This window comes from Heptranchias perlo, chromosome 1 (assembly GCF_035084215.1).
Source record: "Heptranchias perlo isolate sHepPer1 chromosome 1, sHepPer1.hap1, whole genome shotgun sequence".
Classification (NCBI taxonomy): Eukaryota; Metazoa; Chordata; class Chondrichthyes; order Hexanchiformes; family Hexanchidae; genus Heptranchias; species Heptranchias perlo.
The window spans coordinates 102,407,864-102,435,235 of NC_090325.1; the positions used below are offsets into that span (position 1 = coordinate 102,407,864).

General features: G+C 42.6%; 2 protein-coding genes across 4 annotated transcripts in view; one reads left to right on the plus strand and one right to left on the minus strand.

The window, feature by feature from the left end:
* Positions 1–27,284, plus strand: si:dkey-219e21.4 (nuclear factor 7, brain). The gene is made up of 6 exons (XM_067989141.1): positions 1–358; positions 12,175–12,270; positions 15,312–15,560; positions 16,719–16,741; positions 21,977–22,110; positions 25,554–27,284. Exons 1-6 carry the CDS (start codon positions 110–112, stop codon positions 26,144–26,146), a joined length of 1,344 nt encoding a protein of 447 aa, XP_067845242.1. The 5' UTR covers positions 1–109; the 3' UTR covers positions 26,147–27,284.
* The window catches only part of zcchc4 (zinc finger, CCHC domain containing 4), an 85,156-nt gene that overhangs the window by 36,395 nt on the left and 21,389 nt on the right, over positions 1–27,372 (minus strand). The gene's annotated exons all lie outside the window — the stretch shown is intronic.

Genomic DNA, 27,372 nt, shown 5'->3' on the forward strand with positions numbered 1-27,372 from the left:
TGCCACACCTCATACACAAACCAGTCCAACAGTAGCTGCGAGTGTTTACTTTCTTTCTATTCAAATTCTGCAGGTTTTCATTTGTTCCCCTGCACTTAGTCTGGTACCAATGGCAGAAAACGCAGAGCTCTTTTCTTCTAATCCTGCACAACAGCAACATGCTATCTGTTCAAAAGTTACTGCGGAACTGGATGCTGACACACGTGCAACCAAGGTGCAAAAGGAAAGGAGTGGGCCTCCAGTCCATTCGCAACTACTGAGCCACCAAGACTCGAGTGACAAAAAACTGAACAAATCCACAAGCTCAGCAATATCCTGGAATGTAGCAGAAAGGAGCACAGAGCAGCTATTACCACAGGTACTGTCTCCTCTGAAAAGATCCCTGTTTCGTAGGGTGGGTAGTAATGAAACCCACAGCAACTCTTTATATCCCTTTGTCAATAACTGTCATTTTTGCTCTGCTTTTGTTCAAGTGATGCAGAAACAGTCAAGTAAATTTATTTTTCAAGAGGCATTATCTTCATGAAAAAGTGAAAGATTTTTTGGAAGAGTGAAAAAAGTGCATAATTTTTGACATGATGTCACATGCAAGTGATGCGTTGATGTTAGTGAGATTTATTTTACTGTGTCACGTTGTTTGTAAACAGGAGGCTTGCCAAATTCAAAAGAGAACAAGTGCCACTTTAAATTATTGCAGGAACAAAAATCTTATGGCGATCACACACCAAACACACAAGTAGTGTTTTCTATTATAAATGCAGTACTGTATTTTGTACATGTGACATTATACATTTTCCTTAATTCTTTGCATAAATATGAAGTGGAGGAATATTTGCTTTAGAACACCTGTTTTAAGCTGTTAACTGACATGGAAGTGGAGTTGCACCAACTTACAGCTATATTGTGAGAAAGATCTGGACAGGACTAGTTCTGTGCTCATATGTGCACAATCAGACACAATGGGCTCGATATTAGCACCCGCTATCGGGTGCATTCCTGGCGGATGTGGTGTGGGGGCGGTGATGTGGCCCGGCTCCAACCCGCCCACTTCCGGGTTCTCCACAGACGCGCTGACGTGCGCACGCAGCCCCTGCATGTGGGACTCCCGCAGGCAATTAAAGCCGGCGGGGTGCCACTTAACAGTATTTATTCTGTTATTTCAGATCATTAACAGACCTGATTAAGGGAATATTTCAAGAGGGGTGGAATTTTAGAAACAACTGGGACTGTTTCCTGTACTGGGGGAAGCACTCCCAGTTGAAATGGACGTGTTGCAGCTATCAGCCTGTGGCAGCTGCAAAGGTCCATTTGACAGGTGGGGTGGGGGGGGAGGGGAGACCCTCACTCATTGCAGGAGGCCACTCTGTCACTTTGGACAAAGTTTGGCCTCCACCACCCTCCTCCTAACAATCAAATTCACCAACTTGCACACTTACCCCGGTGTCCAGACACATGTACCTACCTTGCGGACCCCCTCAGATGTACATCTTCTGGATGGGAGCCGCCGTAGCTGCAGCCATGACCTCCTCGGAGGGCGAACAGCATCACCAGCCTCGCCGGCCAGGCCGTCCACCTCTGACACGTGGAGCTCCACAACACAGTGCTGTGACACATCCACCTGCACAGCAGGAGGGAGGGCAACCGCAGAGAGAGATGCTTCGCAGAGGGCACTACCCTCGCCACAGGGTCCACAGACCAAGGCTCAGCTTCCTGGACCTCTCTGAGCAGCAGTGCACACGGAGGCTCAGAGTCACTCGACATGTAGTCATGGACATCTGCAGCCTCATTGTGATCCTCAGGAAAGGGCATTATTGTACAAACCAGACAAGATTCGCAAAGACGTGGCAGTAGTGGTGCCAATATAATATGTAATGTGAGTTGGTCAGAAATCAAATATAAGTAAAAACCATGACAAATCCTCAAACACCCTTGTGCATCCCCTTCATGCTCACAACACGTTTGCCTTACGCTTCCTACTGCACATATGTGATGTATGCCCTGTGGCTGCAGCACAGGTAGTGGCAGGTTGAGTGAGGCTGACCGTGAAAGAGATACATGAGAGAGTGAGTGTGAGATAGAGCCATGAGACTGTATGAGGATTGGGTTGAGTGGTAGTGGCAGGATGAGTACTGACGAGGTGAATAAGTTCAGGTAAGATGAGGCTGAGGTTTGAGTGGGTGTGAGGGGTGATGTGACAGAGTAGTGTTGGCAGTGCAGAAGGAGATGTGGGGTGGGGACGGTGATGTGGCAGACGGAGTATAGGGGAATGAGCAAGTGTACTCACTTTGGCTGACCTACTTAGGTCACTGAAGTGCCTCCTACACTGTATGCAGGTGGACGATATGTTGGTGGTGCAGGTGACCTCCTCTGCCATCTCAAGCCAGGCCTTCTTGGTGGCAGAGGCAGGCCGCTTCCTCCCGCCCGCCGGGGGGAAGATCTCTGTCCTCCCCCTCCTCCTCACCCCATCCAATGATACCTGGAGTGAGGCATCATTAAACCTGGGAGCAGCCTTCCCCCTGGGCTGCTCCATGCTGTAATTTTTCCTGTTTCTTGCAGCATCAGTCAGTGGAGGACTGCCCCTTTAAATAGAGCTCCTCCAGCTGACAGACCTTACTGCGCATGTGCAGTCCGCCCAGCTCAGCAGCGGGGAACCCGGAAGACCAGGTAAGTGGATCCAATTCGGCTGCGATCGCACGCGGGGCAGACTGATTTCACCGGGCGCGTGACCCACGCGCCCAATGGACCCCCCCCCGCCGCGAACCCGCCATCCTGCTAATATGGAGCCCAATGTGTAAAATAAATGCTCTCTTTTGTTAGAGCTGGAATGTGATTGAGCAGCTACTATTTAAAATGTGGTGTCAGAAATGAAGTCTGGGTGTTTAAAGGCACCTGGTGTAGCCACACAGACTAGAAGATCCCAGGCTTGATTCTTATTTGTAATGAATTAGCTCGTCTCAGCCAAGCAGCAGTTCTCACGCTGCAATTGAACGCAGAGTTCCAGGGCTGGGAAAAAGAAATAAAAAGAAAATATAGCCAGGATTCCGCTCCCGGTTGTTATTTTGTGATCTCAGTGTGTGAAAAGAATTTGTTTCTTCTTTGGTGCCCTCCACGATCAAATAGCCGACTGAAACTTACAGTCTAGGTTCAGACATGACAAATGGTCACAGGTAAAGACGCAGGAAGTGCTTCCAGCACCCAGGAAACCAGACTGCAGTGTGTACCAACACCTCCATGAAAAAATGGGAGTGGGGTGAAAAATGCTCTTTGGGTGTGTTTGCTATTCTGCTTCATAATACTTCAAGGTCAAGTCTGAGGGCTGCATGCTACTTGAATCAATCTGTTGTGGCTGAAATGCACTTGTTAGTTCTCAGTGGTTGCTAGCTGGAGTACGCTACTGAAGTGTTCAATGTTCGTGCAGGGTAGGGGGGAAGAGTGCAAATCAGGGAAGGCTGACGAGATTCTATTGCCCCAATTGGACTACAGGTGCCAACTATTTATTTAAATGCAAGTTATCTGTATGGCCCTATTAATCAAATGGACCGTTGCAATGCCCTGCATATATCTATTTATTTGTGTGCACATCAGTTCCCAGGCCAAATTAGTATAATTTAATGTAGCACAACACTGAAATTATTACAGTTACCCAAATTATTGACTTATCTATTTTTCCCTAGCTGTTTGGATACATAGTGATTGACTGTATGAACCTGAACAATGAGCATTGGCAGGCTGATCAATAGTGGGAGACATCAAGTCTAGCCCAGTCTCGTCTTCATTTAATGTCGATATGTGCAGTCGAGATGGCTGTAAGCTGCAGCTTCAGTTTAAATTCTGTCCTCCAGGGAAACCTGTCTCTTCAGCTCCCAGACTCAGCAGAGAGCACTCAGCTGGAGATAACTCAGTAATGAACCTCATAGGGATCAGATTGATGAAAATGTTTAATGCACAGGTAGTCCAACAAATGATATTGCTTCTTTAAATCTCTGTGATAATACATTAATTTATCTAAGTGTTATATAAAAATAAAGGACAGAATGTTATGACTTTAAAATGGGGACTGAATTACATCTGCATATTCTGGTCCAATTATTCCCTGTCCCCTAACCCTGCTTCACCTGAATAGGACACTTGATCTTGTCTCCCCGTTTGCAACATCACAGGAGTCGACACGTAGATTTAAAAATTTTATACCTCTTCCAAAAGCATGTCCAGACACAGGAAATTCTAACCAAATTAATACTGTCAAACACACATGCTGACTAGTGCAGACATGTAACACTGGTAAATGTAAATAGAAACTAATGAACTCCCTTTGTAGCCATTAAAATTCTGCAAAAAACAGAAACTGCTATGATTTCAACTTCAAAACCTTTTATCACATTAATTTTTCTTATTCTTGAGATTATGGGCATCGCTGAAAAGGACAGAATGCAGAAGGCGATGGTGGACATCCTTCTGTCACTGCTGCAGTCTGTGTGGTGAAGGTACTCCCATACTGCTGTTAGGGAGGGAGATCCAGGATTTTGATCCAGCGATGATGAAAGAATGCCGATATATGTCCAAGTTAGGATGGTGTGTGACTTGAAGGGGATGGTGTTCCCATGCACCTGCTGCCCGAGTCCTTCTAGGTGGGGGAGGTTGCAGGTTTGGGAGATGCTGCTGAAGAAACTTTGGTGACTTGCTGCAGTGCATCCAGTAGATAGTACTCACTGCAGCCATGGTACACTGGTGGTGGAGGGAGAAGATGTTTAAGCTATGGACAGGGTGCTGATCAAGCAGACTGTTCTGTACTGGATAGTGTAAGAACAGGGAGGCTATGTTAGAACTGTATAAAACATTGGTTAGGCCACAGCTTGAGTACTGCATACAGTCCTGATCAACAGGAAAGATGTGATTGCACTAGAGTGGGTACAGAGGAGATTTACAAGGATAGGCTGGGGTTGTTTTCTTTGGAACAAAGGAGATTTAATTGAGGTGTATAAAATTATGACGCCCCTAGATAGAGTGGATAGTAAGGACCTATTTCCCTTACCAGAGGGGTCAGTGACCAGGGGGCATAGATTTAAAGTCATTGGTAGAAGGATTAGAGGGGAGCTGAGGAGAATATTTTTCACCCAGAGGGTGGTGGGGGTCTGGAACTCACTGCCTGAAAGGGTGGTAGAGGCAGAAACCCTCAACTCATTTAAATAGTACTTGGATGTGCACTTGAAGTTCCGTAACCTACAGGGCTACGGACCAAGTGCTAGAAAGTGGGATTAAGCTGGACAGCTCTTTTTCAGCCATATGGACACGATGGCCTCCTTCTGTGCTGTAACTTTCTATGATTCTATAGTGGCGATATATGTCCAAGTCGGGATGGTGTGTGATTTGGAGGGAAACTTGGAGGTGATGGTGTTCCCATGTACTTGCTGCCCTTGTCCTACTAGGTGGTAGAGGTCGCGGGTTTGGGAGGTGCTGTCGAAGAAGCCTCGGAGGGTTGCTGCAGTGCATCCTGTAAATAGTACAACCATGGTGTGCCGGTAGTGGAGGGAGTAGATGTTTAAGGTGGTGGATGGGCTGCCGATCAAGTGGCCTGGACGGTGTTGAGCTTCTTGAGTGTTGTTGGAGCTGCACTCATCCAGGCAAGTGGAGAGTATTCCATCACACTCCTGACTTGTGCCTTGTAGATGGTGGAGAGACTTTGGATAGTCAGGAGGTGAGCCACTCACTACAAAAAACGCAGCCTCTGACCTGCTGTAGTACCCAAACCATTTATGAGGTTGGTCCAGTTGAGTTTCTGATCAACGGTGACCCCCCAGGATGTTGATGGTGGGAGATTCGGCAATGGTAATGCCATTGAATGTCAAGGTTAGACTCTGTCTTGGTGTAGATGGTCATTGCCTGGCACTTGTGTGGCCCAAATGTTAGTTGCCACTTATCAGCTTAAGCCTGGACACAGTCCAGATCTTGCTGCATGCAGACATGGACTACTTCATTATCTGAGGAATGGAGGTGAACACTGTGCAATCATCAGCAAACAGCCCCACTTCTGACCTTATGATGGAGGGAAGATAATTGATGAAGCAGCTGAAGATAGTTGGGCCTAAGGATGCTGCCCGGAGTAACTCCTGCAGCGATGTCCTGGGGCATTAATATTTTGTCGTTCTTTTCAAAACAAAAAAATATTTGAAAAAAAGTCGGTTGAGCATATCATATCAGATACTGGCACAAGCAGCAATTTTCTATATTACTAACCACTGGTAAGCAAAATTTATTCTGCATCACTGAAATAGTTCTTACTACTCTCACCTCAGTCAGAAGGTTGTAGGTTCAATCCCCATTCCAGGATATGAACACTGAATCAGTACATACTAAGGGACTGTTGCATTATTGGAGGCAGTGTCTTTCAGATGAGACATTAAATCAAGGCTCCATCTGCCTATTGAGATGGACATAAAGATCCCAAGGCATTGTTTGAAGAGGAATTATCTCAGTATCTTGACAGCATTCCTCCCACAAGCAACACAACTAAAAACTAATTATCTGGTCATTCATCTCATTTACTTGCTGCGTGTAAATTGGCTGCTATGTTTGCCGACGTAACAACAATGGCTGCATTTCAAAAAGTCATTCATTTGATGTGAAGCACTTTGGGACGTACCAAGAAAGTTTTTTTTTTACTACTGAACTTGCCACACCTCAGTGAACACCAGCTCACATGGTAAAAACTGTATAATATTTTTAAATCACCCAACAACAATTACTGAGCACTTCATCTTCAAATCACGCACTATCCGGAAATAAATTTTTAAACATTTCCACAAATATTAGCAAAAAAACAGCAGAATTTTAAAACACATTATTTTGAAGATGTCGGGCTAGAAGTTGGGCTATGTAGCGCCTGTAGTTTCAGCGCTATGCGGCCTCTTGAAGTGTCAAGATGGCGTCTTGGCTGCACACACACGTTTCTAGTGTGATGTGCGCCGGACGCCATCTTGGTATAGGTAGTAGCGCATGCGCAAATACCGAATGCCGGCAGCATGTAAAGGAGAAAATGGATACAATCAGTGTGCAACACTAATTTAAAGTGATAGACACCATTTTGGAACTTAATGCTCAACTCAATGCAGTCTTAACCACGACCATCTAAACATGTCTTAGAGTGCCTGGAGGACCCCCACCAGCTCTATTTAAAGGGACCATGCAGGATTTACAGGTTAGTGGCTGGATTATTGCTTCTGGCTGATGATGCATTTGTAACTGCTTCGGGAGGTCTCCTATACTTGAATGCTAAGACGCGGGGACATAGCCTAACATTTAGAGCCAAGACGTGCAGGAGTGAAGTTAGGAAACACTTCTACACGCAAAGGGTGAGAGAAGATTGGAACACTCTTCTGCAAATTAACCCCCGTAAACTTTTATTTTATTTTAGCCAATGATAATCCTACATATTGGATAGCAAGCTACCTTGACATGGGAGGGGATAAAGAAATGCATCACAGATTGAAAGGTTTTTAAAAAAAATATATTTATAAAACAACATGGCCCTTTTCCCCTTCCATATTCTTTTTTCCTTCTAGGTCACTACTGGTCACACACATTCCCCAAACAACTAGATAGGCAGGCAGGAGACCTCTAGATCTGTGCAAAGAGAACTCTTGCACAGAACTATCTTCTCATTCGTACTTTTTCCTATCTCCTTCTGTTCCGATTGGTCAATTCACATCACTGACGAAGCGGGCGTTTTGCACCAATCAGGAAACGGTCTCTACCAGTTCTCCAGCCCTGGGATGTTTAAAGAGGCTGAAGCTTCCAAGAAATGACTGCTGCAAATTGCAGAATATCTGATACAAAAATGATGTGAAAAGAGTAATGTCCCCTGAGCCATCCTTAGCAAGCGCCCAATATTACTAGGGAAGCTGTAAACGTCACATCAGACCTAGTGGCTAATGATAGATAGATTGTGGCAATGTCAACAGGTCCAGCAAGAGTGGCAATGGTAGCAGAGATAAACAAAAAGGCAGAAAAATGAATAGCTCGGTGCAGTGGACCATAGAGAGCAGATAGATAGCAGGACGTCGAGAGCAAAAAGGTAAGTGAGGTACAGATTCTGTGTGTGTGGATAGGGGAGGGCACTTGGATTTTTAGTCCACAGATGTAAAATGGGAACAATGAACATTGTTGCCAACGCAATAAAACCCTGTGACTTTTGGAAATATTTTGTCTAAAAGTTTGAGTCACATTTTTTTTATTCGTTCATGGGATGTGGGCATCGCTGGCGAGGCAGGCATTTATTGCCCATCCCTAATTGCCCTTGAGAAGGTGGTGGTGAGCCGCCTTCTTGAACCGCTGCAGTCAGTGTGGTGACGGTTCTCCCACAATGCTGTTAGGAAGGGAGTTCCAGGATTTTGACCCAGCGACAATGAAGGAACGGCGATATATTTCCAAGTCGGGATGGTGTGTGACTTGGAGGGGAACGTGCAGGTGGTGTTGTTCCCATGTGCCTGCTGTTCTTGTCCTTCTAGGTGGTAGAGGTCGCGGGTTTGGGAGGAGCTGTCGAAGAAGCCTTGGCGAGTTGCTGCAGTGCATCCTGTAGATGGTACACACTGCAGCCACGGTGCACCAGTGGTGAAGGGAGTGAATGTTTAGGGTGGTGGATGGGGTGCCAATCAAGCGGGCTGCTTGTCCTGGATGGTGTCGAGCTTCTTGAGTGTTGTTGGAGCTGCACTCATCCAGGCAAGTGGAGAGTATTCAATCACACTCCTGACTTGTGCCTTATAGATGGTGGAAAGGCTTTGGGGAGTCAGGTCATGAGGAAACCTAAAAAGTTTTCTACATGTTTAAATTTCTTGTGTGAATCATGAGAATGCTAATGAAGCAAAATGCAATAATCACAGAATACAAATGTGAATCTTATGTGCTGGTAACGAGTTATGAGTGGTTCCAAGTTTGCATGTTACAAAATACAAAATTTGAATGGCTGATTTATTCACTGTGCATTGTAAATCTCTCAGCACTGAAAAAAAATAATTTTGCTACATTACAAAAGCCCCCAAATTACCTACTTCCATTTTTTAAAGCTATCTTGTTAGATTTAAATGGCAGGTAGGGACACCAAGAAAAGGAAAAAATACATTTTTGAGGGTCGTATCTTTCCAGAACACAGCAGCAAGGGTCTTTGTGTCATGTGCTGTATGGTGTTAAGAGGACAACTTGGGGCAGGAACTGTCTAAGAATGTCACAACACAACTGATTAAAAAGGCTCAGAATTTTGTGTGGTATAGCCAGCCTGAAAGCACTGACAACATGGACACCGTCTAGCTGTGCATCTCTTTTATGAGAGGAGTTGACTACTTCTTCAATGCGATCGAAGAACTTGCTACTTTGGAGAGCATGCAGGGAAGCACAAAAAGGTATAAATAAATCAAAATGTGTTTATAATTTCCACGTTGAAAATTAATTCATTGCATTTCTACTAACGGAAATTGCTTTGTTGGCAGAATCTGATCTCCTGCACCCAGAAAGGATGGTTGCACACTTAATATTGTCATGAGGCAAGTGTATTGGCCTGGCCATTTATGACGCTGCAGCTATGCTTGGGAAGAGACATGGAGTCAAGACCTTTGTCAGGAAGATGACCAATGAAAGTATGTACTGTCTTTTGCTGTTTTCTGTGCTACCATTGGAGGCCAATCATCTCAGCCCCAGGACATTGCTGCAGGAGTTCCTCAGGGCAGTGTCCTAGGCCCAACCATCTCAGCTGCTTCATCAATGACCTTCCCTCCATCATAAGGTCAGAAATGGGGATGTTCGCTGATAACTGCACAGTGTTCAGTTCCATTCGCTACCTCTCAGGTAACGAAGCAGTCCGTGCCTGCAAGCAGCAAGTCCTGGACAACATCCAGGCTTGGGCTGATAATTAGCAAGTAACATTCGCGCCAGACAAGTGCCAGGCAATGACCATCTCCAACAAGAGAGAGTCTAACCACCTCCCCTTGACATTCAACGGCATTACCATCGCCGAATCCCCGATCATCAACATCCTGGGGATCACCAATGACCAGAAACTTAACTGGAACAGCCACATAAATACTGTGGCTACAAAAGCAGGTCAGTGGCTGGATATTCTGCGGCGAGTGACTCACCTCCTGACTCCCCAAAGCCTTTCCACCATCTACAAGGCACAAGTCAGGAGTGGAATACTCTCCACTTGCCTGGATGAGTGCAGCTCCAACGACACTCAAGAAGCTCGACACCATTCAGGACAAAGCAGCCCGCTTGATTGGCACCCCCATCCACCACCCTAAACATTCATTCCCTTCACCACCGCGCACCGTGGCTGCAGTGTGTACCATCTACAGGATGCACTGCAGCAACTCGCCAAGGCTTCTTCGACAGCACCTCCCAAACCCACGACCTCTACCACCTAGAAGAACAAGGGCAGCAGGCACCTGCATATTCCCCTCAAGTCACACACCATCCTGACTTGGAAATATATCGCCATTCCTTCATCGTCGCTGTGCCAAAATCCTGGAACTCCCTACCTAACAGCACTGTGGGAGAACCTACACCACACGGACGCAGCGGTTCAAGAAGGTGGCTCACCACCACCTTCTCAAGGGCAATTAGGGATGGGCAATAAATGCTGGCCTTGCCAGCGACGCCCACATCCCATGAACAAATTTTTAAAAAGTGGATACAACATTGAATATATTGTTTACCATTTATGTTGCCGGTGTATTGGGCCAACTCATCCGTTAGCACTGCATTGTATACCAAATGGCTCTGGTCAATTGCAGAGTGGTCAATCTGCAGCCAGATGTAGATAGGGTCAAGGCAATCAACTTCATTTCATCAAGATCTACCACCAGTTTCAAAATCTATTGTTGTAGATGAATTATACAAGGACTTGCTGTGCCACGATGATATAGGCTGCCTCAGCCATAGCGCAATACTCATCAGTTATTTGGGCCACATCATGAAAAGCATCTCTTTATAGAACAGAAGAAAAGACCTCTGCCAGAACTCTACGCTGATGCATTTCTATTAGACTTCTCTTAAATAACCTCAATTAGAGGCTTCAAGTGGCTTATTGAGTTGAGAACTGTTTAGCCATGCGCATGCTTTTGAAAGTAAGCTCCGCCTGTTCATAAGTCAGCTAGCTTGTGGCATTAGTAGCAATTCCCTTCATGCGCTGCAATTCAGAAAGAACTGCACAAGCCTACTGACTGCGGCTGTTACACATTAAGGGTGTGAAATGTGGTACACGAGTTTACCAGCCACAAGTAAGACTTCCACAGCAGATCGGCAGTGTGACAGGTGTTTGGAAATCTTTTCACAGTCAACGTTGAGAATGCCCCACTGGATATTAAAATGAAACTACTTGAACTCCAATGTAATTACCGGTTGAAGAGCAAGTTTGAAGGGGTGGGAGTTTGAAGGTCTGCAATGTCAAGACCAGTTTATGCTGCACTATTAAGCAGCATTGTGTGTGAACAAACATTTTCAGAAATTAATCTGCAGCAGTTCCACTTGTGCTCAAGGCTCACTGATGAACATCTGCAGGATGTCCTTCAGTCGTGCACAACAAAGGTGGCACCACGAATGAAACATCTGGTGAGACATAAGCAAGCCCAGATCCTGCATTGAGAGACTGGCCGATAGTGTTGTGCAACAAATAGTTTTTCATTAAATGTAAATATGTTTTGTTGTAAATATAAAGCTCAGATCTTGCATACAAATCTGGCATCCTGAAGGTGTGTGCAAATTTTTATTCAATCAATAGGCGAGTGCTCATTCGGAAAGAATGTGACTACATTGGACATGGTGGTTAATTGGGATTTTACTTGACCCCAAAGTGTTTTAATCATATGGTTATGGCATGGGGTCAAGTCCTTTGCTCCAAAAGATTGGGCAGCCCTACCCTGGTATACTTATTATAAGTGAAATGCAGTATTGCAAAATTGACCATTAGCTCAGCAGTGTGGACCTGGCCTGATATTCGACGGTGCAATAAATGGAAATGTTTGGTACATTTTTGATCAGACGAGTCAAGTAGATTCTACTACTTTTAATTTGAAGTCATTTAATATAAAATTAACCATTAATTCAAACTTTTTTCAAGCACAAAAAGGTAAATGTATTTAGGTTGATTAATTACTGAATAATTCAATTTTCATTTCATGTATTTTACAGGTGACTCCAAAGCAGTCCCTTCAAGATCTCTGTACTAAAAGAGATAAAATAGAAGCACACCTCCAGTCCCTGAAGAACAGGGACACTGTTCTTACAGTAAGAGCACATAGATATTATGCATACTTATAAAACTACTAGTAGGCAAGCAACCCACCAGTGGAGGCTTAACAGCACTGAAAAATATTAACCAAAATTGTAACTGATCCATTTTAATCAAAATGATTCCAAAAAAATCTGCAGTAACACTATTTCAAAATCAAAAATCTGCCACACACATTTAGTCTATCCATTTATCACAAGAGAAATCTAGAGTATGTGAGCTGTATGGCAACCTTTGATAGGCAGCGATTATGATAAATTATTAAATGATAAAAAGAAGCCTTACCTAGGTGTGGCAATTGTAAACAATTTTACAACACCAAGTTATAGTCCAGCAATTTTATTTTAAATTCACAAGCTTAGGTGTGGCATCATTGAACTATAAAAACAGCCACTGTAATTCAAGTGTAGTACCACTGAGAGAAAAGTCAACCCTTGATACCTCCAGTGTAGGAGTATGGGGCTAAAGACCAGTCCCCAAAACTCCACTGGTACACTGGAGCAAAGGTCGACCTGGATAACTTCAGTGTGACAGCAATGGTGCAAAGACAAATCCCAGTGAAGCACCAATGGGACAAAGGTCAATTCCAGTAACTTCAGCACGGTACCACGGAGACAAAAGACCAATCCCAATAATTATAGTGCAGTACTACTGAGACAAAGGCCAACCCTAATAACTCCAAGGTGGTGCCAATAGAACAAAGTCCAATCCTTGCAGGTAAGTAATACAACCCAACAGTAAAACTATATCCATCAGTGTTGCTGGATTCATATAATGAACAAATATGGAAAACAAAATACAAACTCTCCTTTTCTACTATTATTCCTGTGTTAGTTAGTGCATCTACTTAAAACACAAAAAATGTAAGTACATGAAAACACCATTAGGTCTAATTAGTCTGTCTCTTTTTCAGAGATTAACCCTGTCTTTTCATCATATCTGTCAATCTCTTCTCTCTCCAAGGATGCATCCAATTACATCTTGAATCCATTTATGCTATCCACTACAATAGTCCTCCCAGGTAACTTACTCCACAACTCCATTACCCAGTGGTTGAAAAAGTCCACCTAACTTCTCTTCTTACTCCTAACCTTCTAATTTTATGTCACTTGAACAATTTGTCTCGACCAATTTTGTCAATTCCTTTATAATCTTGAAAACTACAATTAGATCATCTCAAAGTCTCCTCTTTCCTAAGGAAACAAACCCGGTCTTCTTAACCTTTTACACTTCAAACTTACACTTCTAATACCCTGAATCATCTTTGTTACTTAATTCTGTACCCTTTGATGAACAATGTTGGGCCGGATTTTGCTGTGAGCGACGAACGAATGGCACTAGCCGTTGGTTGGACTTTCACTCGCCCATAGACTTTCTATGGAGTTTTGCTCTGCGAGTTACTGTGAATTCGAGATCCAAACCGCGTGGTGCCCTCTACAGGGCATCTGGGATCTCCTTAACCAATCAGATTGAAAAATCATAAATGAGCAGCACAGAGTCTGAACCAGGAAGTGTAAGTTAGAATAGTGAATTCAATGTCAAATCAAGTACAGAAAGTGAAATAAAGAGAGAGAAAGAAAGATTGGATTAAGAGGAGAGAGATAAACGCGACAGAAAGAAAAAGTTAAAAAAATGTTTTTTTATATATATATACTGCCAATAATAATTAAAAGCTGAAGGAATGAGACCACACTTGTAAAAGTTAATTTTCAGTACTAGAGAGGTTGTTTGGCAGTAATTAAGACTTAGCACGCCGTTAAAAGGGTGCTTAGACTGGAATGGACAAACCCTAACTTTTTGTGATGAGTTTGGTCTGTATCTACGACGTCAGTACAGGAACTTCACACCGTTCAATACATTTGGATGGGGAGCCAGACGGCGAGATGCCGTTTTCGCACAGCTTATGGAGGGACAGCGCATCTTGGACAGCAGCTTCCGGATTTCCACGTCTAACTGCACATGTGCGCTCACCGGAAGTTACTGTCCGATTTGCAAATAAGTAACAGTGAGCGCTGTTAGCCTCACCATTATTTTCACAGCAAAATCCAGACCAATATCTTCCTGTGATTAGGTGGCCAGAACTGCATGCAGTATTCCTGATGGGGTCTGACCAACACCTGTACAGGGACAGTACAACCTGATTTGATTTGTACTCTATCGCTAAGTTAATACAATTCAAGATCTTCTTTACTGCAGCTAAGCAATGTGCTGGCAGTTTCATAAACAGCTTTTATATTAGTGCTTTTTAATTTGGGTTCTGGAAACCAGGCTCCTGGAATCCAACTGAAACAGCACCAATATAAAAGTAGCTTTAGATTTGCCCGCTTTAACCCCAGAATCTTTTTTTCCCGTTCAGCAGACTGTACTACTGTCCCATTTAACACACACTCCATCTTCGCCCTCATAAGAGTTATTTACACTTATCCTAATTGGATTGTATTCGACAGGTATTAGAATAGTTCGTAAAAGATCCAAAGAATGTATTTACACTATAACTTCTGTGTTGTTGCGAACCAGTTTCTGCTTTGCACTAACATCAAAATCTGGAGTCAAAGCCGGATCTGACACTGGAGCGAAAATTCCTGGAGGACGGAATCTCCTGTTGTTTCTGGCACTGAATACAGTGTAAATCCAGTGTGGTGTCAAACCAGGTGTATAAAGTGCCTGGGGTGGGTAACCCTGGATACCATGAGCACTTTTTAAACCTATCTAGAATTAATTTTAATGTTTAGGGAATTGGTCGCTGTTGCCCGAACTTCCTAAGCATTTAAAAGTTGACTGCTGGGAGACAAGCTCTGCGCGTGCATGTCAGCACACATGCACAAAGCGCTCTCCCAGGCAGTAGAAGTCAAGCTTCACCTAGGCAATGTAAGCAGAGTACTGCCCAGCTGAAACTCAGACTGCAGCTACCAATCACAGACCTTTAGCTGCAGTATAATTGCACCCTTAACCCTTCTGAATCTGATTATATTGTGGTTCATTATTTACCCTTCTTTCTATTTTGGTGTTTCTAACTAACATTCCTGTCATTGTGCAGAGCTCAGCAGAACACCTCATAGAACGGATTTCCAACCAATATGAAACAATAAGAAAAATCCTGAACAGTGATGAAAAAGCCACCCTGGAACTCATTGAAGTTGACAAGAGGGTTGCTTTGGGAAAACTCCAAAAGATCATCAAGGAATGGACCAACAACTTAGATCAAATAAATAAATCCATCAAAGCAACACAAAAAGTCATTGACCAAGAAGAAAGCAAAGTGCAGTCAAGTCAAGCTCAAGCTCAAGTAGGTCCCATTTTTGATGTTTTTCTTGTGCTTCTCCTTATCCTTCATAAGGGTGCTCCAATGAATTATGTTAGTAACTCAATATTTTAATCACTATTGTAATGTCTAAATAAATAGGAAACTACATTAAACTATGAGTCATTTGGTCAAAATGAAAGTTCCTTGTTTAAGTTCATTAAGTGTCTTGCACAGCAATGTCTTATGTATCTCACTGAACAAAGACCAAAGACATACGTTTTTCAGCCAACATAAATATATACACTGCCCAGCTAATAAAACGAAAGACCGCACATACAATTCAGAGTTTGTTAGTGCTTTACTATAGAAGTTGAACACGTGCAAGACAGAATGAATCCAAAGTCTCCGTGTGACGATAACATACTGCTGCTATTCTTACTGACCATCTTTCAAAGCATCAAAGAATTTGGACGACTTGCCAGTTACAAACTCAAATATTCTAAACCATAAGGCATGTCCCTCAAGTAGGATATCCCCACACAAATATAGAAGTCCTCTCCCATAGTTAGGGTATGGCTTTTGGATAACTTGGTGTACATGTCACACTGAAACTCACCAACCTATATGTGGATTCAGAGCCTCGCATAAGAAAGGGATCACCAGATTAGGCCGGCTCCTCCATGAGGGCCAGATTATGCCCTTTCACCAGTTAGCTGGCGAAGTTCATCATTCCCAGCGTGTCCATTCCTGTATCCCCAGATGAAGTACTACTGCAAGAACCCTGCAATATTAAGCAGATTTCAGTTTTAGCTAACCCCCCACCCCCATCCCCAGAACTTTTCCTACATTCCCCAAGAGATTCCTATAGAAGCATCCCCACCCTGTGCAACATGCTCACCTTCACAACCTAAAACGGGACAGAAAACCTGAGGGAAGTTTGGGGTTAGACCTAGGCAATCAGTTAAGAAAGCAAAATACAGTCTGGCCAGTGTAAGATCACATATCCCACCCCATACAAGCTCCACAAATTTAATCCCTTCATAACAGAAGACTGCTGGACAGAGGTGCACCTCCCTAAACATATTCTGGTCATTTCCCACATTCAGCTTTTTCTTCCCCAGGGGAAAATTAAGTACACTATAGACTACATGTTATAAAAATGTATTTCAACATTTCTATATCTTTGTTTTTTCTTTGCAGGATATCAAACTTACTGAATACTGGTAAGGTTCCACATTTAGCCTGTTTTTTAAAATGTTACTGATTGAAATATTTATTAATTCACAACTTCTAGTTTCAGCATTCATCAGGAACGTTAATTATTAATGTGGATCACATAATTCTGTGCAGTACCTGTTATGCCTGTAGGTGACGCCGTAATTGTTGTTTTTAATAGGACAACATATGCTTATTCACATTACATTTATAAGTATCCAAGCCATATCACACCCCACCACAGGTGGCTCTGCAATAATCAACGTTTCAGCAAAGCAATAGCTTGATTACAAGTCAGATCTTTAACATTTGTGTGAGGTAGTTCCCCTGCCTTTGTTCCCCCGTCCCCATCTTTCTCCTCCACCTCCCCGTCCCCTCCTCTACACCCTCCCCCATTCTCCTCCTCCCCTTCTCTTTCTCCCTCTCCCCCCTTGGACTAATTATCCTACCCACCTCTAATCCTACTGGACCTGGATCTGAATACTGCACTTGATCTTGATTGCCATATGCAATGCTACAGAAGATCAACTAATATATTTTAAAGCTGTGCCAATCCACCATTTTGACAGTCAAATATCAAATTGATGCATTAAAAGTCACTGGGTACACTGAGCTATTACAAAACAAGTTATAAGACCTGGATAAATCCATATTTGTGTTGTCCTGTAAGGTGGACAGTGAACACATAAGCCTAGGTTTTCCAGTCCATGTACAGTTTAATCACAAATGGCTAGAAATAAGTGAAAATCTCACGAGGTGCGGTGCGTTGATTGCACACAATTTCTCGTGGTCAGCTCGCTATTATAATTATTCATAGCTCTAGGTGTGACTTTGGACATGCTCAGGGAGGTACCCTATTAGTAATTCAGATGAAATTTAAAGCGATATGGCCACTTAAAGGGACTTGGCGGAATAGGGGAACAAAAATTCTTACAGTCTTTGGAAAAGCTGAACAGACATTTCAACCCCCAGGCAGCCTTTGCCAAAACTTAAGGAGAAAGGAGTAACAAGTGTGGGCAAGTTATAGAGCAGGTAAAACAACAACTTTCATTTATATAACACCTTTAGCATAGATAAACACCCCAACATGCTTCACAGAGCCTTTAAGAGAAAAAACCAAATGCTGATCTAAAGGAGGAGATATTAGGAGCGGTGACCAAACGAGGAAGCTCTTAAAAGGAGTCGGAGGTGGAGGGTTCTAGGATGGGATTTTTGAGGTGGTAGGTGATGAAAGAAGTTTTGAAAGGGAGGAGGACAGTACCGGAGAAGAGGGAACTATTTACAATTTCAGCTAGCATGGAGCCCAGGAAGGGAAGTTGGGTGGTCAGTAGTTTCATGGGAATGGGGTCAAGGGAGCAGCAGGTGGGTCTCATGGATGAAATGATGTGGCATAGGGATTGGGGGGGGGGGGGGGGGGGGGGAGGGGGGGGGCAGGGAGATAATCTAGAGAGAGACAAGAATAGGTTGGAGCTAGAGGAGGTTTGACTTGTTGGGCAAGGGGAAAGCAGCACAGGCCGCTGAATGGATGGTCCCGATCTTGGTGCGAAAGATGTCAATGAATTCCTTGCACTTATTGTTAGAGGTGAGGGTGAGAATGGTTTACGGAGATGGCTGGTTCTGGAGAAAAGAAGCCAAGGAGTATCTTTGTTCCCCAGAATGATTCTAGAGTAGTGGGCAGCTACGGGAAAAGAGAGCAAGACCCAGCAGAGTTTGATATAGACCAGTGCGATCTGGTGATGGATGTATTATTATTGATTGTTGGAAGTTATGCTAAATCTTTATAAATCATTGGTTAGGCCCCAGATGGAGTATTGTGTCCAATTCTGGGCACCACACTTTAGGAAGGATGTTAAGGCCTTAGAGAGTGTGCAGAGGAGATTTACTAGAATGGTGCCAGGGATGTGGGTCTTCAGTTATGTGGAGAGACTAGAGAAGTTGGGGTTGTTCTCCTCAGAGCAGAAAAGGTTAAGGGGAGATTTAGTAGAGGTGTTCAAAATCATGAAGGGTTTGATGGAGTAAATAAGGAGACACTTTATCCAGTGGTAGAAAGGTTGGTAACCAGAGGACACAGATTTAAGGTAATTGAAAAAAAAACCAGAGGCGAGATGAGGAGAATTTTTTTTACGCAGCGAGTTATGATGATCTGAAATACACTGCCTAAAAGGGTGATGGAAGCAGATTCAATAATAACTTTCAAAAGGGAACTGGATAAATACTTGAATGGGAAAAATTTGCAGGGCTTTGGGGAAAGAGCAGGGGAATGGGACTAATTGGATAGCTCTTTCAAAGAGCTGGCACGATGGACCGAATGGCCTCCTTCTGTGCTGTACCATTCAATGATTCTATGATTAGCACCCTTTGTACTTGAAAGATGGAGGCTGCACCAGGGGTGTAGTTGAGGGAGTGGTTGAGCAAATCAACAGTTGATATGCTGTGGAGAACGGAGGGCCAATGGCTAGGCAGTTGGGAGTTTAAAAATGCAGTTGTAAGCGATTTGGAGGAACAGTTTTTTCTTTCCGGGGCAAACACAGAAGGAAGTAGGGTTGGTAGAGGTTAGGGAGATGTGGGTGAGAGGCATACAAGGAAGAGGTCAAAGATGGCTTTGTCAGTGAACTAGATCACAGGAATGGAGAGGCCATGGGAGACAGCAAGGTTGAGCAGGTGGCCATAAATTTGGGTAGAAGAGTTTATATGGAGGAATAGGTTTAGGGAGAAGAGGAGGGCAGTGACTTCCAAGGGGAGAGAGCAAAGGGAGCTGAGTTTGAGACTGAAATCCTCAAACATGAGAAGTCGCTCAGTGCAGTGGCAGAGGGAGGAAAGAAGGAAGCATATCTCAGGGAGAAACTCAGGATTGAGTTTGGGAGGTAGTAAACAATGAGGATTTTAAAGAAGAGGCAAGTGAGATAGAACAGGGTATGGCGCTTGAAGGAGGAGAAATTGCCAGAGGAGTGGAGGGAGAAACCAAAGTGTGACTTGATAAGGTCAATGTCGCCGGCGTGGGGCAGATGATGGAAACAGCAGCTATGCGGGGAGGCTTCAGTAAGGGGCAAGGTGTCACCACCCATGAGCCAAGTTTTAGTCAGAGGCAGGATGTTAATAAAATCATCCATAATGAGGTTATGGGTGGCAAGGGTCTTATTTGCAAGTGAATGGAGGGAAATCCAAAGAGGGACAGTGATTGTTGATCCGCTGGGGGAGTCCAAGAGATCAGTGGTGGGTAGGGTGAGCAGGATGGGAGGGAGGTTGGTGAGGTTAACCGTCAGCAGGTATGCTGGGTGGGAAGGTCAACAAAGAGCAGTTGGGGTTGCTACTCAAAGAGGCAGTGATAGGTGCTTCAATGAGCCCTTCAGAGAATGCCAAGAGTGGCATAGAGGGTAACCATGGGCTTATTCTGGAGTCATGATGTGGAGATGCCGGTGATGGACTGGGGTTGACAATTGTAAACAATTTTACAACACCAAGTTATAGTCCTGAGGAAGGAGAAAATCTCCGAAAGCTTGTGAATTTAAAATAAAATTGCTGGACTATAACTTGGTGTTGTAAAATTGTTTACAATTATTCTGGAGTGGCAGCCAAAATGTGCACATGAATGAACACAAAAGGAATTCAGGCTACATAGGCATGGTAGAGATTAAACAAAACATGTTGTGGTTGTAAACAGAGGACAAAGAGGAGACGATATGAAGAAGTAACAAAGTTAAAGTCTGAGGCCCTGCAGTGGGACAAAGTCAAGTTTTAGACAGGGTGGAGTTGCCTTGGAGCATCAATGTACCAAGGTCCAGGTTTGGAGTCAGTTGTGGAGAGGGGTTGCAGGAGTAACAGCTGAGGTGCTGAAGGTTGTCCAGTGGAATCAGAGGGCCTTGGAAGATGGGAGAGTGCCCCATGTCAGCAGAGTTTGATCCTGAGGTCTAGCAAAGGTTTGCTCGATTTACACCCACTTACTGATATCAGATACACTGGTCAGTTGTCAAGCTGATAAACTAAAGAAGATAGAAACTCTTTAGTGTTTATCATATAATCAGTGGGTAATGATCTGTAAAGTTAAATCTTCTCCTCCACCTTTTGGCTATAAAGGTCCTCCATAAAATGTATTTGGCCAATCTCAATTTAATACCAAATGGTCACAGCTGATGGTACAAAACTGCCCATAATTGATCACTAATAGGCAATCTCTCTCAGACATGAATAAGGATGGCTGATGTGGGAAGTGGAAAAATTCACACAGTTGAAGTAAAGACTGCTCATTTGAGGAATTGTTTGGGAAGAGCAAAGAGAGCTTGGCTCTACATTTGGCCAACCTATACCTGACCTGGAAGCACTAGATACTGATATTGACTGACAAAATTGAAAAATCATATTCTATTCACCATCAGCACTGAAATACTCAACTTGATGAGTATATAAATAATATGCATAACTTAACCGTGCATTTTTAAATATGCATTTTTAAAACATTTTTTCTTTATTGAATGTAAAATATATTCAAAATAAAGAGAATCTCTCAGTGATGGTAGAGAGATATCGGTGTTCTTTCAGAACAATGAAAGGCACAAACTTAAACGTTCTGCTGACGTGAGTACTTTACAAGCAGCTTTTGTGAAGCATAGGTTTATTTGAGACAGAAAACATCATGCATCTCCCTCGTTTGGCTGACGGGAAGACAGATGATGTAGTGTTGTATACGGAAGTGGACCTAGTGTAGTGCTGGTGACAATAAGTCAGAGGATTTGTTTGGGAGGAGTTGTGGGTTTTGTGATGATGTGGGAGTAGTTACGGTTCTGGTGAAATGAGATGCATGTGAGGTAGTGAGTATTTTGGAGAGTAGTGATTATATGGCAGAGAAAATAATTGAGGATTTGGGGTATTGAGGTACAGCACTGGGTAGTAGAGAGGGTTGGGAGGACTGTGGGCAGTGTGTATTTGGGGCAACTGGGGTAAGTCAGTAATCAAGATGTGTATGACAGTGCCTAGCATTGGGAGGCCTGCAAAATAAGTATATTTCCCATTTAAAAGTAATTCTTTCTGTTACACCCAGGCATGACAAAATTGAGACAGAAGTAGAAAAACAGGAAATAAGCACTTTTAATTTGTTATAGATAGATATATGCACATCAATTGTGGCCAGGAGATTAGCTTTTTTTAAAAAAACGATGAAACATGTTTTAAGAGAATTTAAAAGCAATTATGGTTTCAATTTAACACTGATAAATTGTCAACTGGAATCTATGTATGCTTTTTCCAAGTTATTCAAAGAAAACTGAGAATGAAATACAGTCCATTAAAATGGATGAAGCCAGATTTCAGAAATTATCGAAGCTCATACGGAACATTTCAACCAATCTATATTCACAATTGCAAAGGAAGACATTCTTATTAGGTACAGTGTACTATATCTTAATTGTTCACACACCCTTCACCGCTTGTATTCTCTATGGTCATATCTATCATATGTGTGAGTCAGCTCAAACATTTTGTTAGCCTAATCAATCAGTAAAGAGAGCTGGAAGGAACAGAGAAAAAGAATATTTTTCCAGGGATCATATTGGACAACCGGGAGCCAATTCAGCCAACACCAGATGTGAACATGGGTGTCTGTTACATTTCCAGCACTCTGTAATAAAAATGGAAGGTAGTAGCCATTTTATAATAAAGTGTGAAGTGACGCATTTTGGTAGGAAGAATGAGAGGCAATATAAACGAAATGGTACAATTTTAAAGGGGGTGCAGAAACAGAGACCAGGGGGTGCACATACAAAAAGGTGGCAGGACAAGTTGAGAAGGCTGTTAAAAAAGCATCTGGGATCTTGGGCTTTATTAGAGCCATAGAGTACAAAAGCAAGGAAGTTATGCTAAACCTTTATAAAACACTGGTTAGGCTTCAGCTGGAGTATTGTGTTCAATTTTGGGCACCACATTTTGGGAAGGATGTCAAGGCCTTAGAGAGGGTGCAGAGAAGGTTTACTAGAATGGCGCCAGGGATGATGGAATTCGGTTATGTGGAGAGACTGGAGAAGCTGGGGTTGTTCTCCTCAGAACAGAGATGGTTAAGGGGAGATTTGATGGAGGTGTTCAAAATCATGAATGGTTTTGACAGTAAGTAAGGAGAAACTGCTTCCAGTGGCAGAAGGGTCGGTAACCAGAGGACACAGATTTAAGATGATTGGCAAAAGAGCCAGAAGCGACCCAAGGAAACTTTTTTCTTTACGCAGCGAGTTGTAATGATCTGGAATGCACTGCCTGAAAGAGTGGTGGAAGCAGATTCAAAAGTAACTTTCAAAAGGGAATTGGATAAATACTTGAAGGGAAAAAATTTACAGGGCTATGGGGCATGAGCAGAGGAATGGGAGTAATTGGATAGCTCTTTCAAGGAGCCAGCACAGGCACAATGGCCTCCTCCTGTGCTGTACCTACTATGATACAATGATTGTATGGTTTGTCTATTTAGTAAATGAGCTATCAATATGTACAAATGGTAATGTTACCATAATGTGTTAGCATGATGGGCTACAGTATTCTAAAAGAAAACTGCTGTGTTCCATAAACTGTCTTTCAAAAATAAGATTTTGCAGTGGCCTTATTAAATTTTCAAGATTATGAAGGGATCTGACAAAATTGATCAAGGCAAATCATTCATTCTTTAGGGCAAAAGATTCAAACACCACAAGACAAGTTAAAAATGAGGAAATCAGGAGTAAGGGAAGTCAGCTGGAACTTTCTCACCCAACAACTAACAGCCTGTGCAATAATTTACCCATTAAAGGTCAAAGGACAATTACATATGATTCTGCAGCGATAAGGCGAGAAGATAGGTAATGTGGAGTTGATTTCTGAAAGACACAGGGTGTTGCGCCTAATAGCCATTTCCTGATCCTAAAATTTTTACGCTCTTATAAATTGATTTTTTTAATAAACAAAAAGCTTAGCATAAAATATTAATGTGGCAATAAAAAACACAGTAATAATATAATCTTTATCAGGGTTGTTTTATATTTCCATACAGAAAACGAGATTGACCTCTCTCATGCACATGCACTTTACAATTGCGCTGACATCAATTCTCGGTACCAGTTTTCCCAGGAGTACAGGATCAAGGATTTATATTGCAAACATTGTGTATTTTATCTTGATCTTGCACAAAAAAAAAAATTTAGTGTCTTTTTACCAGACTGCAAATCGGAGTATTTTATTTCCCTCAACTTTAAATCTACAAAGAATTTGCATCAAGTGGCCCTGGAACGCGAAAGACGTTTAACATCTTAAACAACAACAACAACAACTTGCATTTATATAACACCTTTAACGTATGTAAGGAATCTTACACCAGGTTATAGTCCAACAATTTTATTTTAAAATCACAAGCTTTCGGATATTATCCCCTTCGTCAGGTGAATGAGTGAAAGGTTCTCAAATCGCATATCTTATATTAGGCTGGGACAGCATCACACCAATCAAAAGGCGTCGTTGTTGTTCAAACAGGCCAGTCACGGAGAACAGCACGTCCCAGTACACTGGATATACATTGTGTCAATTACACAGACAGAAAGAAAGAAACCCAAATGGCAGTGAGAGAGAGAGAATATTAAAACACATAACTTTTTTTTCCCTTTTTGCTGGTGGGGTTACGTGTAGCGTGACATGAACCCAAGATCCCGGTTGAGGCCGTCCTCATGGGTGCGGAACTTGGCCAATATAAGATATGCGATTTGAGAACCTTTCACTCATTCACCTGACGAAGGGGGATAATCTCCGAAAGCTTGTGATTTTAAAATAAAATTGTTGGACTATAACCTGGTGTTGTAAGATTCCTTACATTTGTCCACCCCAGTCCATCACCGGCATCTCCACATCATGACCTTTAACGTAGTAAAACGTCCCAAGGCGCTTCACAGGAGCGATTATCAAACAAAATCTGACACCGAGCCACACAAGAAGATATTAGGACAGGTGACCAAAAGCTTGGTCAAAGAGGTAGGTTTTAAGGAGCATCTTAAAGGAGGAGAGAGAGGTAGAGAGCCAGAGAGGTTTAGAGAGGGAATTCCAGAGCTTAGGATCTAGGCAGCTGAAGACATGGCCGCCAATGGTGGAGTGATTAAAATCGGGAATGCACAAGAGGCAAGAATTGGACGAGCACAGAGATCTCAGAGGATTGTAGAGCTGGAGGAGATCACAGAGATAGGGAGGGGCAAGGCCATGGACGGATTTGAAAACAAGGATGACAATTTTAAAAATCGAGGCATTGCTGGACCAGGAGCCAATGTAGGTCAGCGAGCATAGGAGTAATGGGTGAACGGAACCTGGTGCGAGTTAGGATACGGGCAGCAGAGTTTTGGATGAGCTCAAGTTTATGGAGGATGGAAGATGGGAGGCCAGCCAGGAGAGCATTAGAATAATCGAGTCTAGAGGTAACAAAGGCATGGATAAATAAAGACGTAGTAAATGTAACCAAGGAATGACAGAATATCACAGCCCCTAGATTTTTCCACTCTGAAACTTAAAATAAAACTGTAGCTATTATATTATTAAAATGAGCATATTTTGATAATGCCAAATTAATTCAGTATAGCACTCAAAAAGTAATGCCCAGATTATCTGGTAGATTCATCACAAATAAAATGCTGAGTTTTTTAACCATTACTTTTACAAATATTAAAGTATCAGACACTGTGAAAGGACTGTTACAACAGGCACACTTATTTGCTACGGATTATGTCACACCAGTTACTTCAAATACAGAAAACGATGAGGCTTATTTTTAAGCAATTTACCAGATGCCTCCTCTTTCTGGGAATGCTGACTGTAACTTCTTTCCTTCCTCCCCAGAATATTCACCAGTTATCCTCGACAGGGCATCAGCACATAAAAATGTGCTGGTTTCAAAGGATCAAACTAGCATATCCGTAGCTAGTGAGGCATTGAGTACTCCCGAGAGCCCTTTGCGATTTGACAAGATCTACAGCATCTTAGCTGCCAAAGGTCTGATGAGAGGAAAGCATTACTGGGAGGTGGATGTCAAGCCTGCCGTACAATGGTGCGTTGGAATTGCGTACGGATCCATAGAGCGGAAAGGAAAGCACAAATCCACAAAACTTGGAAGAAACAGACAGTCCTGGTGTATTGAACTCAAGACTAGCCAGCTTTTAGCTTGGCATAATGATAGAAATATCAACTGCAGCATGAAACCCTCAAAGTTGGAAAAAGTAGGGGTATACATCGACTACGAGAAAGGACTCGCTGCATTTTACGATGCTGATAGCATGAAGTTGATACAAGAATTCTCCAGTATCACATCAAGTCTTTTCGACAGAATGCACCATCATTTCACTGAGCCAATCTATCCTGCTTTTCGCCTCTTTCCATTAGCTGCTGCTTCTATCCACTCTGATAAATTGGAGATATGCAAACTAGATATTTAGAAAGCATGTTGCTGTGCCAACATCTTGTGCCATGGTTGTAGGGTTTGTAGTGATTCTCACCACAGATTCACAAGTTTCAAATTTTGACCAGGTCATCCGGGGAGGCACCTAATGCAGGCAAAGTGCTATACCACACAGGATGATGAAAAAAAAACTGACTAGCAATTCATTCCAGGCCATTCTTACTCAAATTCCAGTTGTACATCATTACTTACAAAAGTGAACATTGAACAGAAAAAAAGATCACAAATAAATAGTAAATGTGAGAAATAATATATAAATTACTAGCAATATACTCAAGCAGGGAATTCTTAGGAGAGGCGTATGAAACATGGTACACGCATTTTCAGGCTGGATATCGACTACGGGCACTAATGTGCTGATCTACATTAAACCCTGAATATATCGATCACTGATTATTCCTGTGGAAAGATCAATGCTTCAATGAGCATTTTTGAAGACAAGATCATTTCCCATTATATTGCTGTCATGCTAATCTCTCAAAAAACTGTTAGGAGCTTTTCAGTATCGATCCAATATAAAATCTATGGTTCAGTCAGAATTATTTTTTTTAAATAAAATCTTTCGACCAAAGTGCTGGGAGTATCTTACCAGCTGGTGCATCAGGCTTTAGGTTACAATTGTAATTGAACAGTCTTCAATTTCAGAAATGATGCAGCACTAAAATCATATTAACAAAATCTCTGTGTGCTTGTACAACTAAGTATATATAACTTGTGTGCTTACACCTGAGCTGCCCGACTTTAAAACATGCAGCTTTTTAACCTTTATGTCTTTTTTTGTGGTTCTGAAGATCTCTTCGCTTCATCTTCTATTGATGAAGTACTTCTAAGTATGCCTCACCCAATAGAACGATGGTCATTCTTGAGGACCTGATCAACCTAGGCAATAACTGAGTTGATTCAGTCTGTTTTTGTGACTTCTAGCTCCGGGTTTTCTTCTATTTCTACTTTAGAATTTCTCAGTGCTGTTTTAATTTGGTTTTTAATTTTAATTTGCTAAGTATTATACTCTTTTTTTTTTGCATTGGTTAAAATTAGTAAACAAGAGAAAGCAGATGAATGACTGTTTTCTGCATCAAAACTAATGCAACTTATGAAGCTAAGCAAATATTCTCCTCACAGACCAGTGCTGTTAACTTGCATTATGTAAAAATAGAGATTATTCTAGTTGATGAGATTTGTTTACTAAATTCTGAAAGCAAT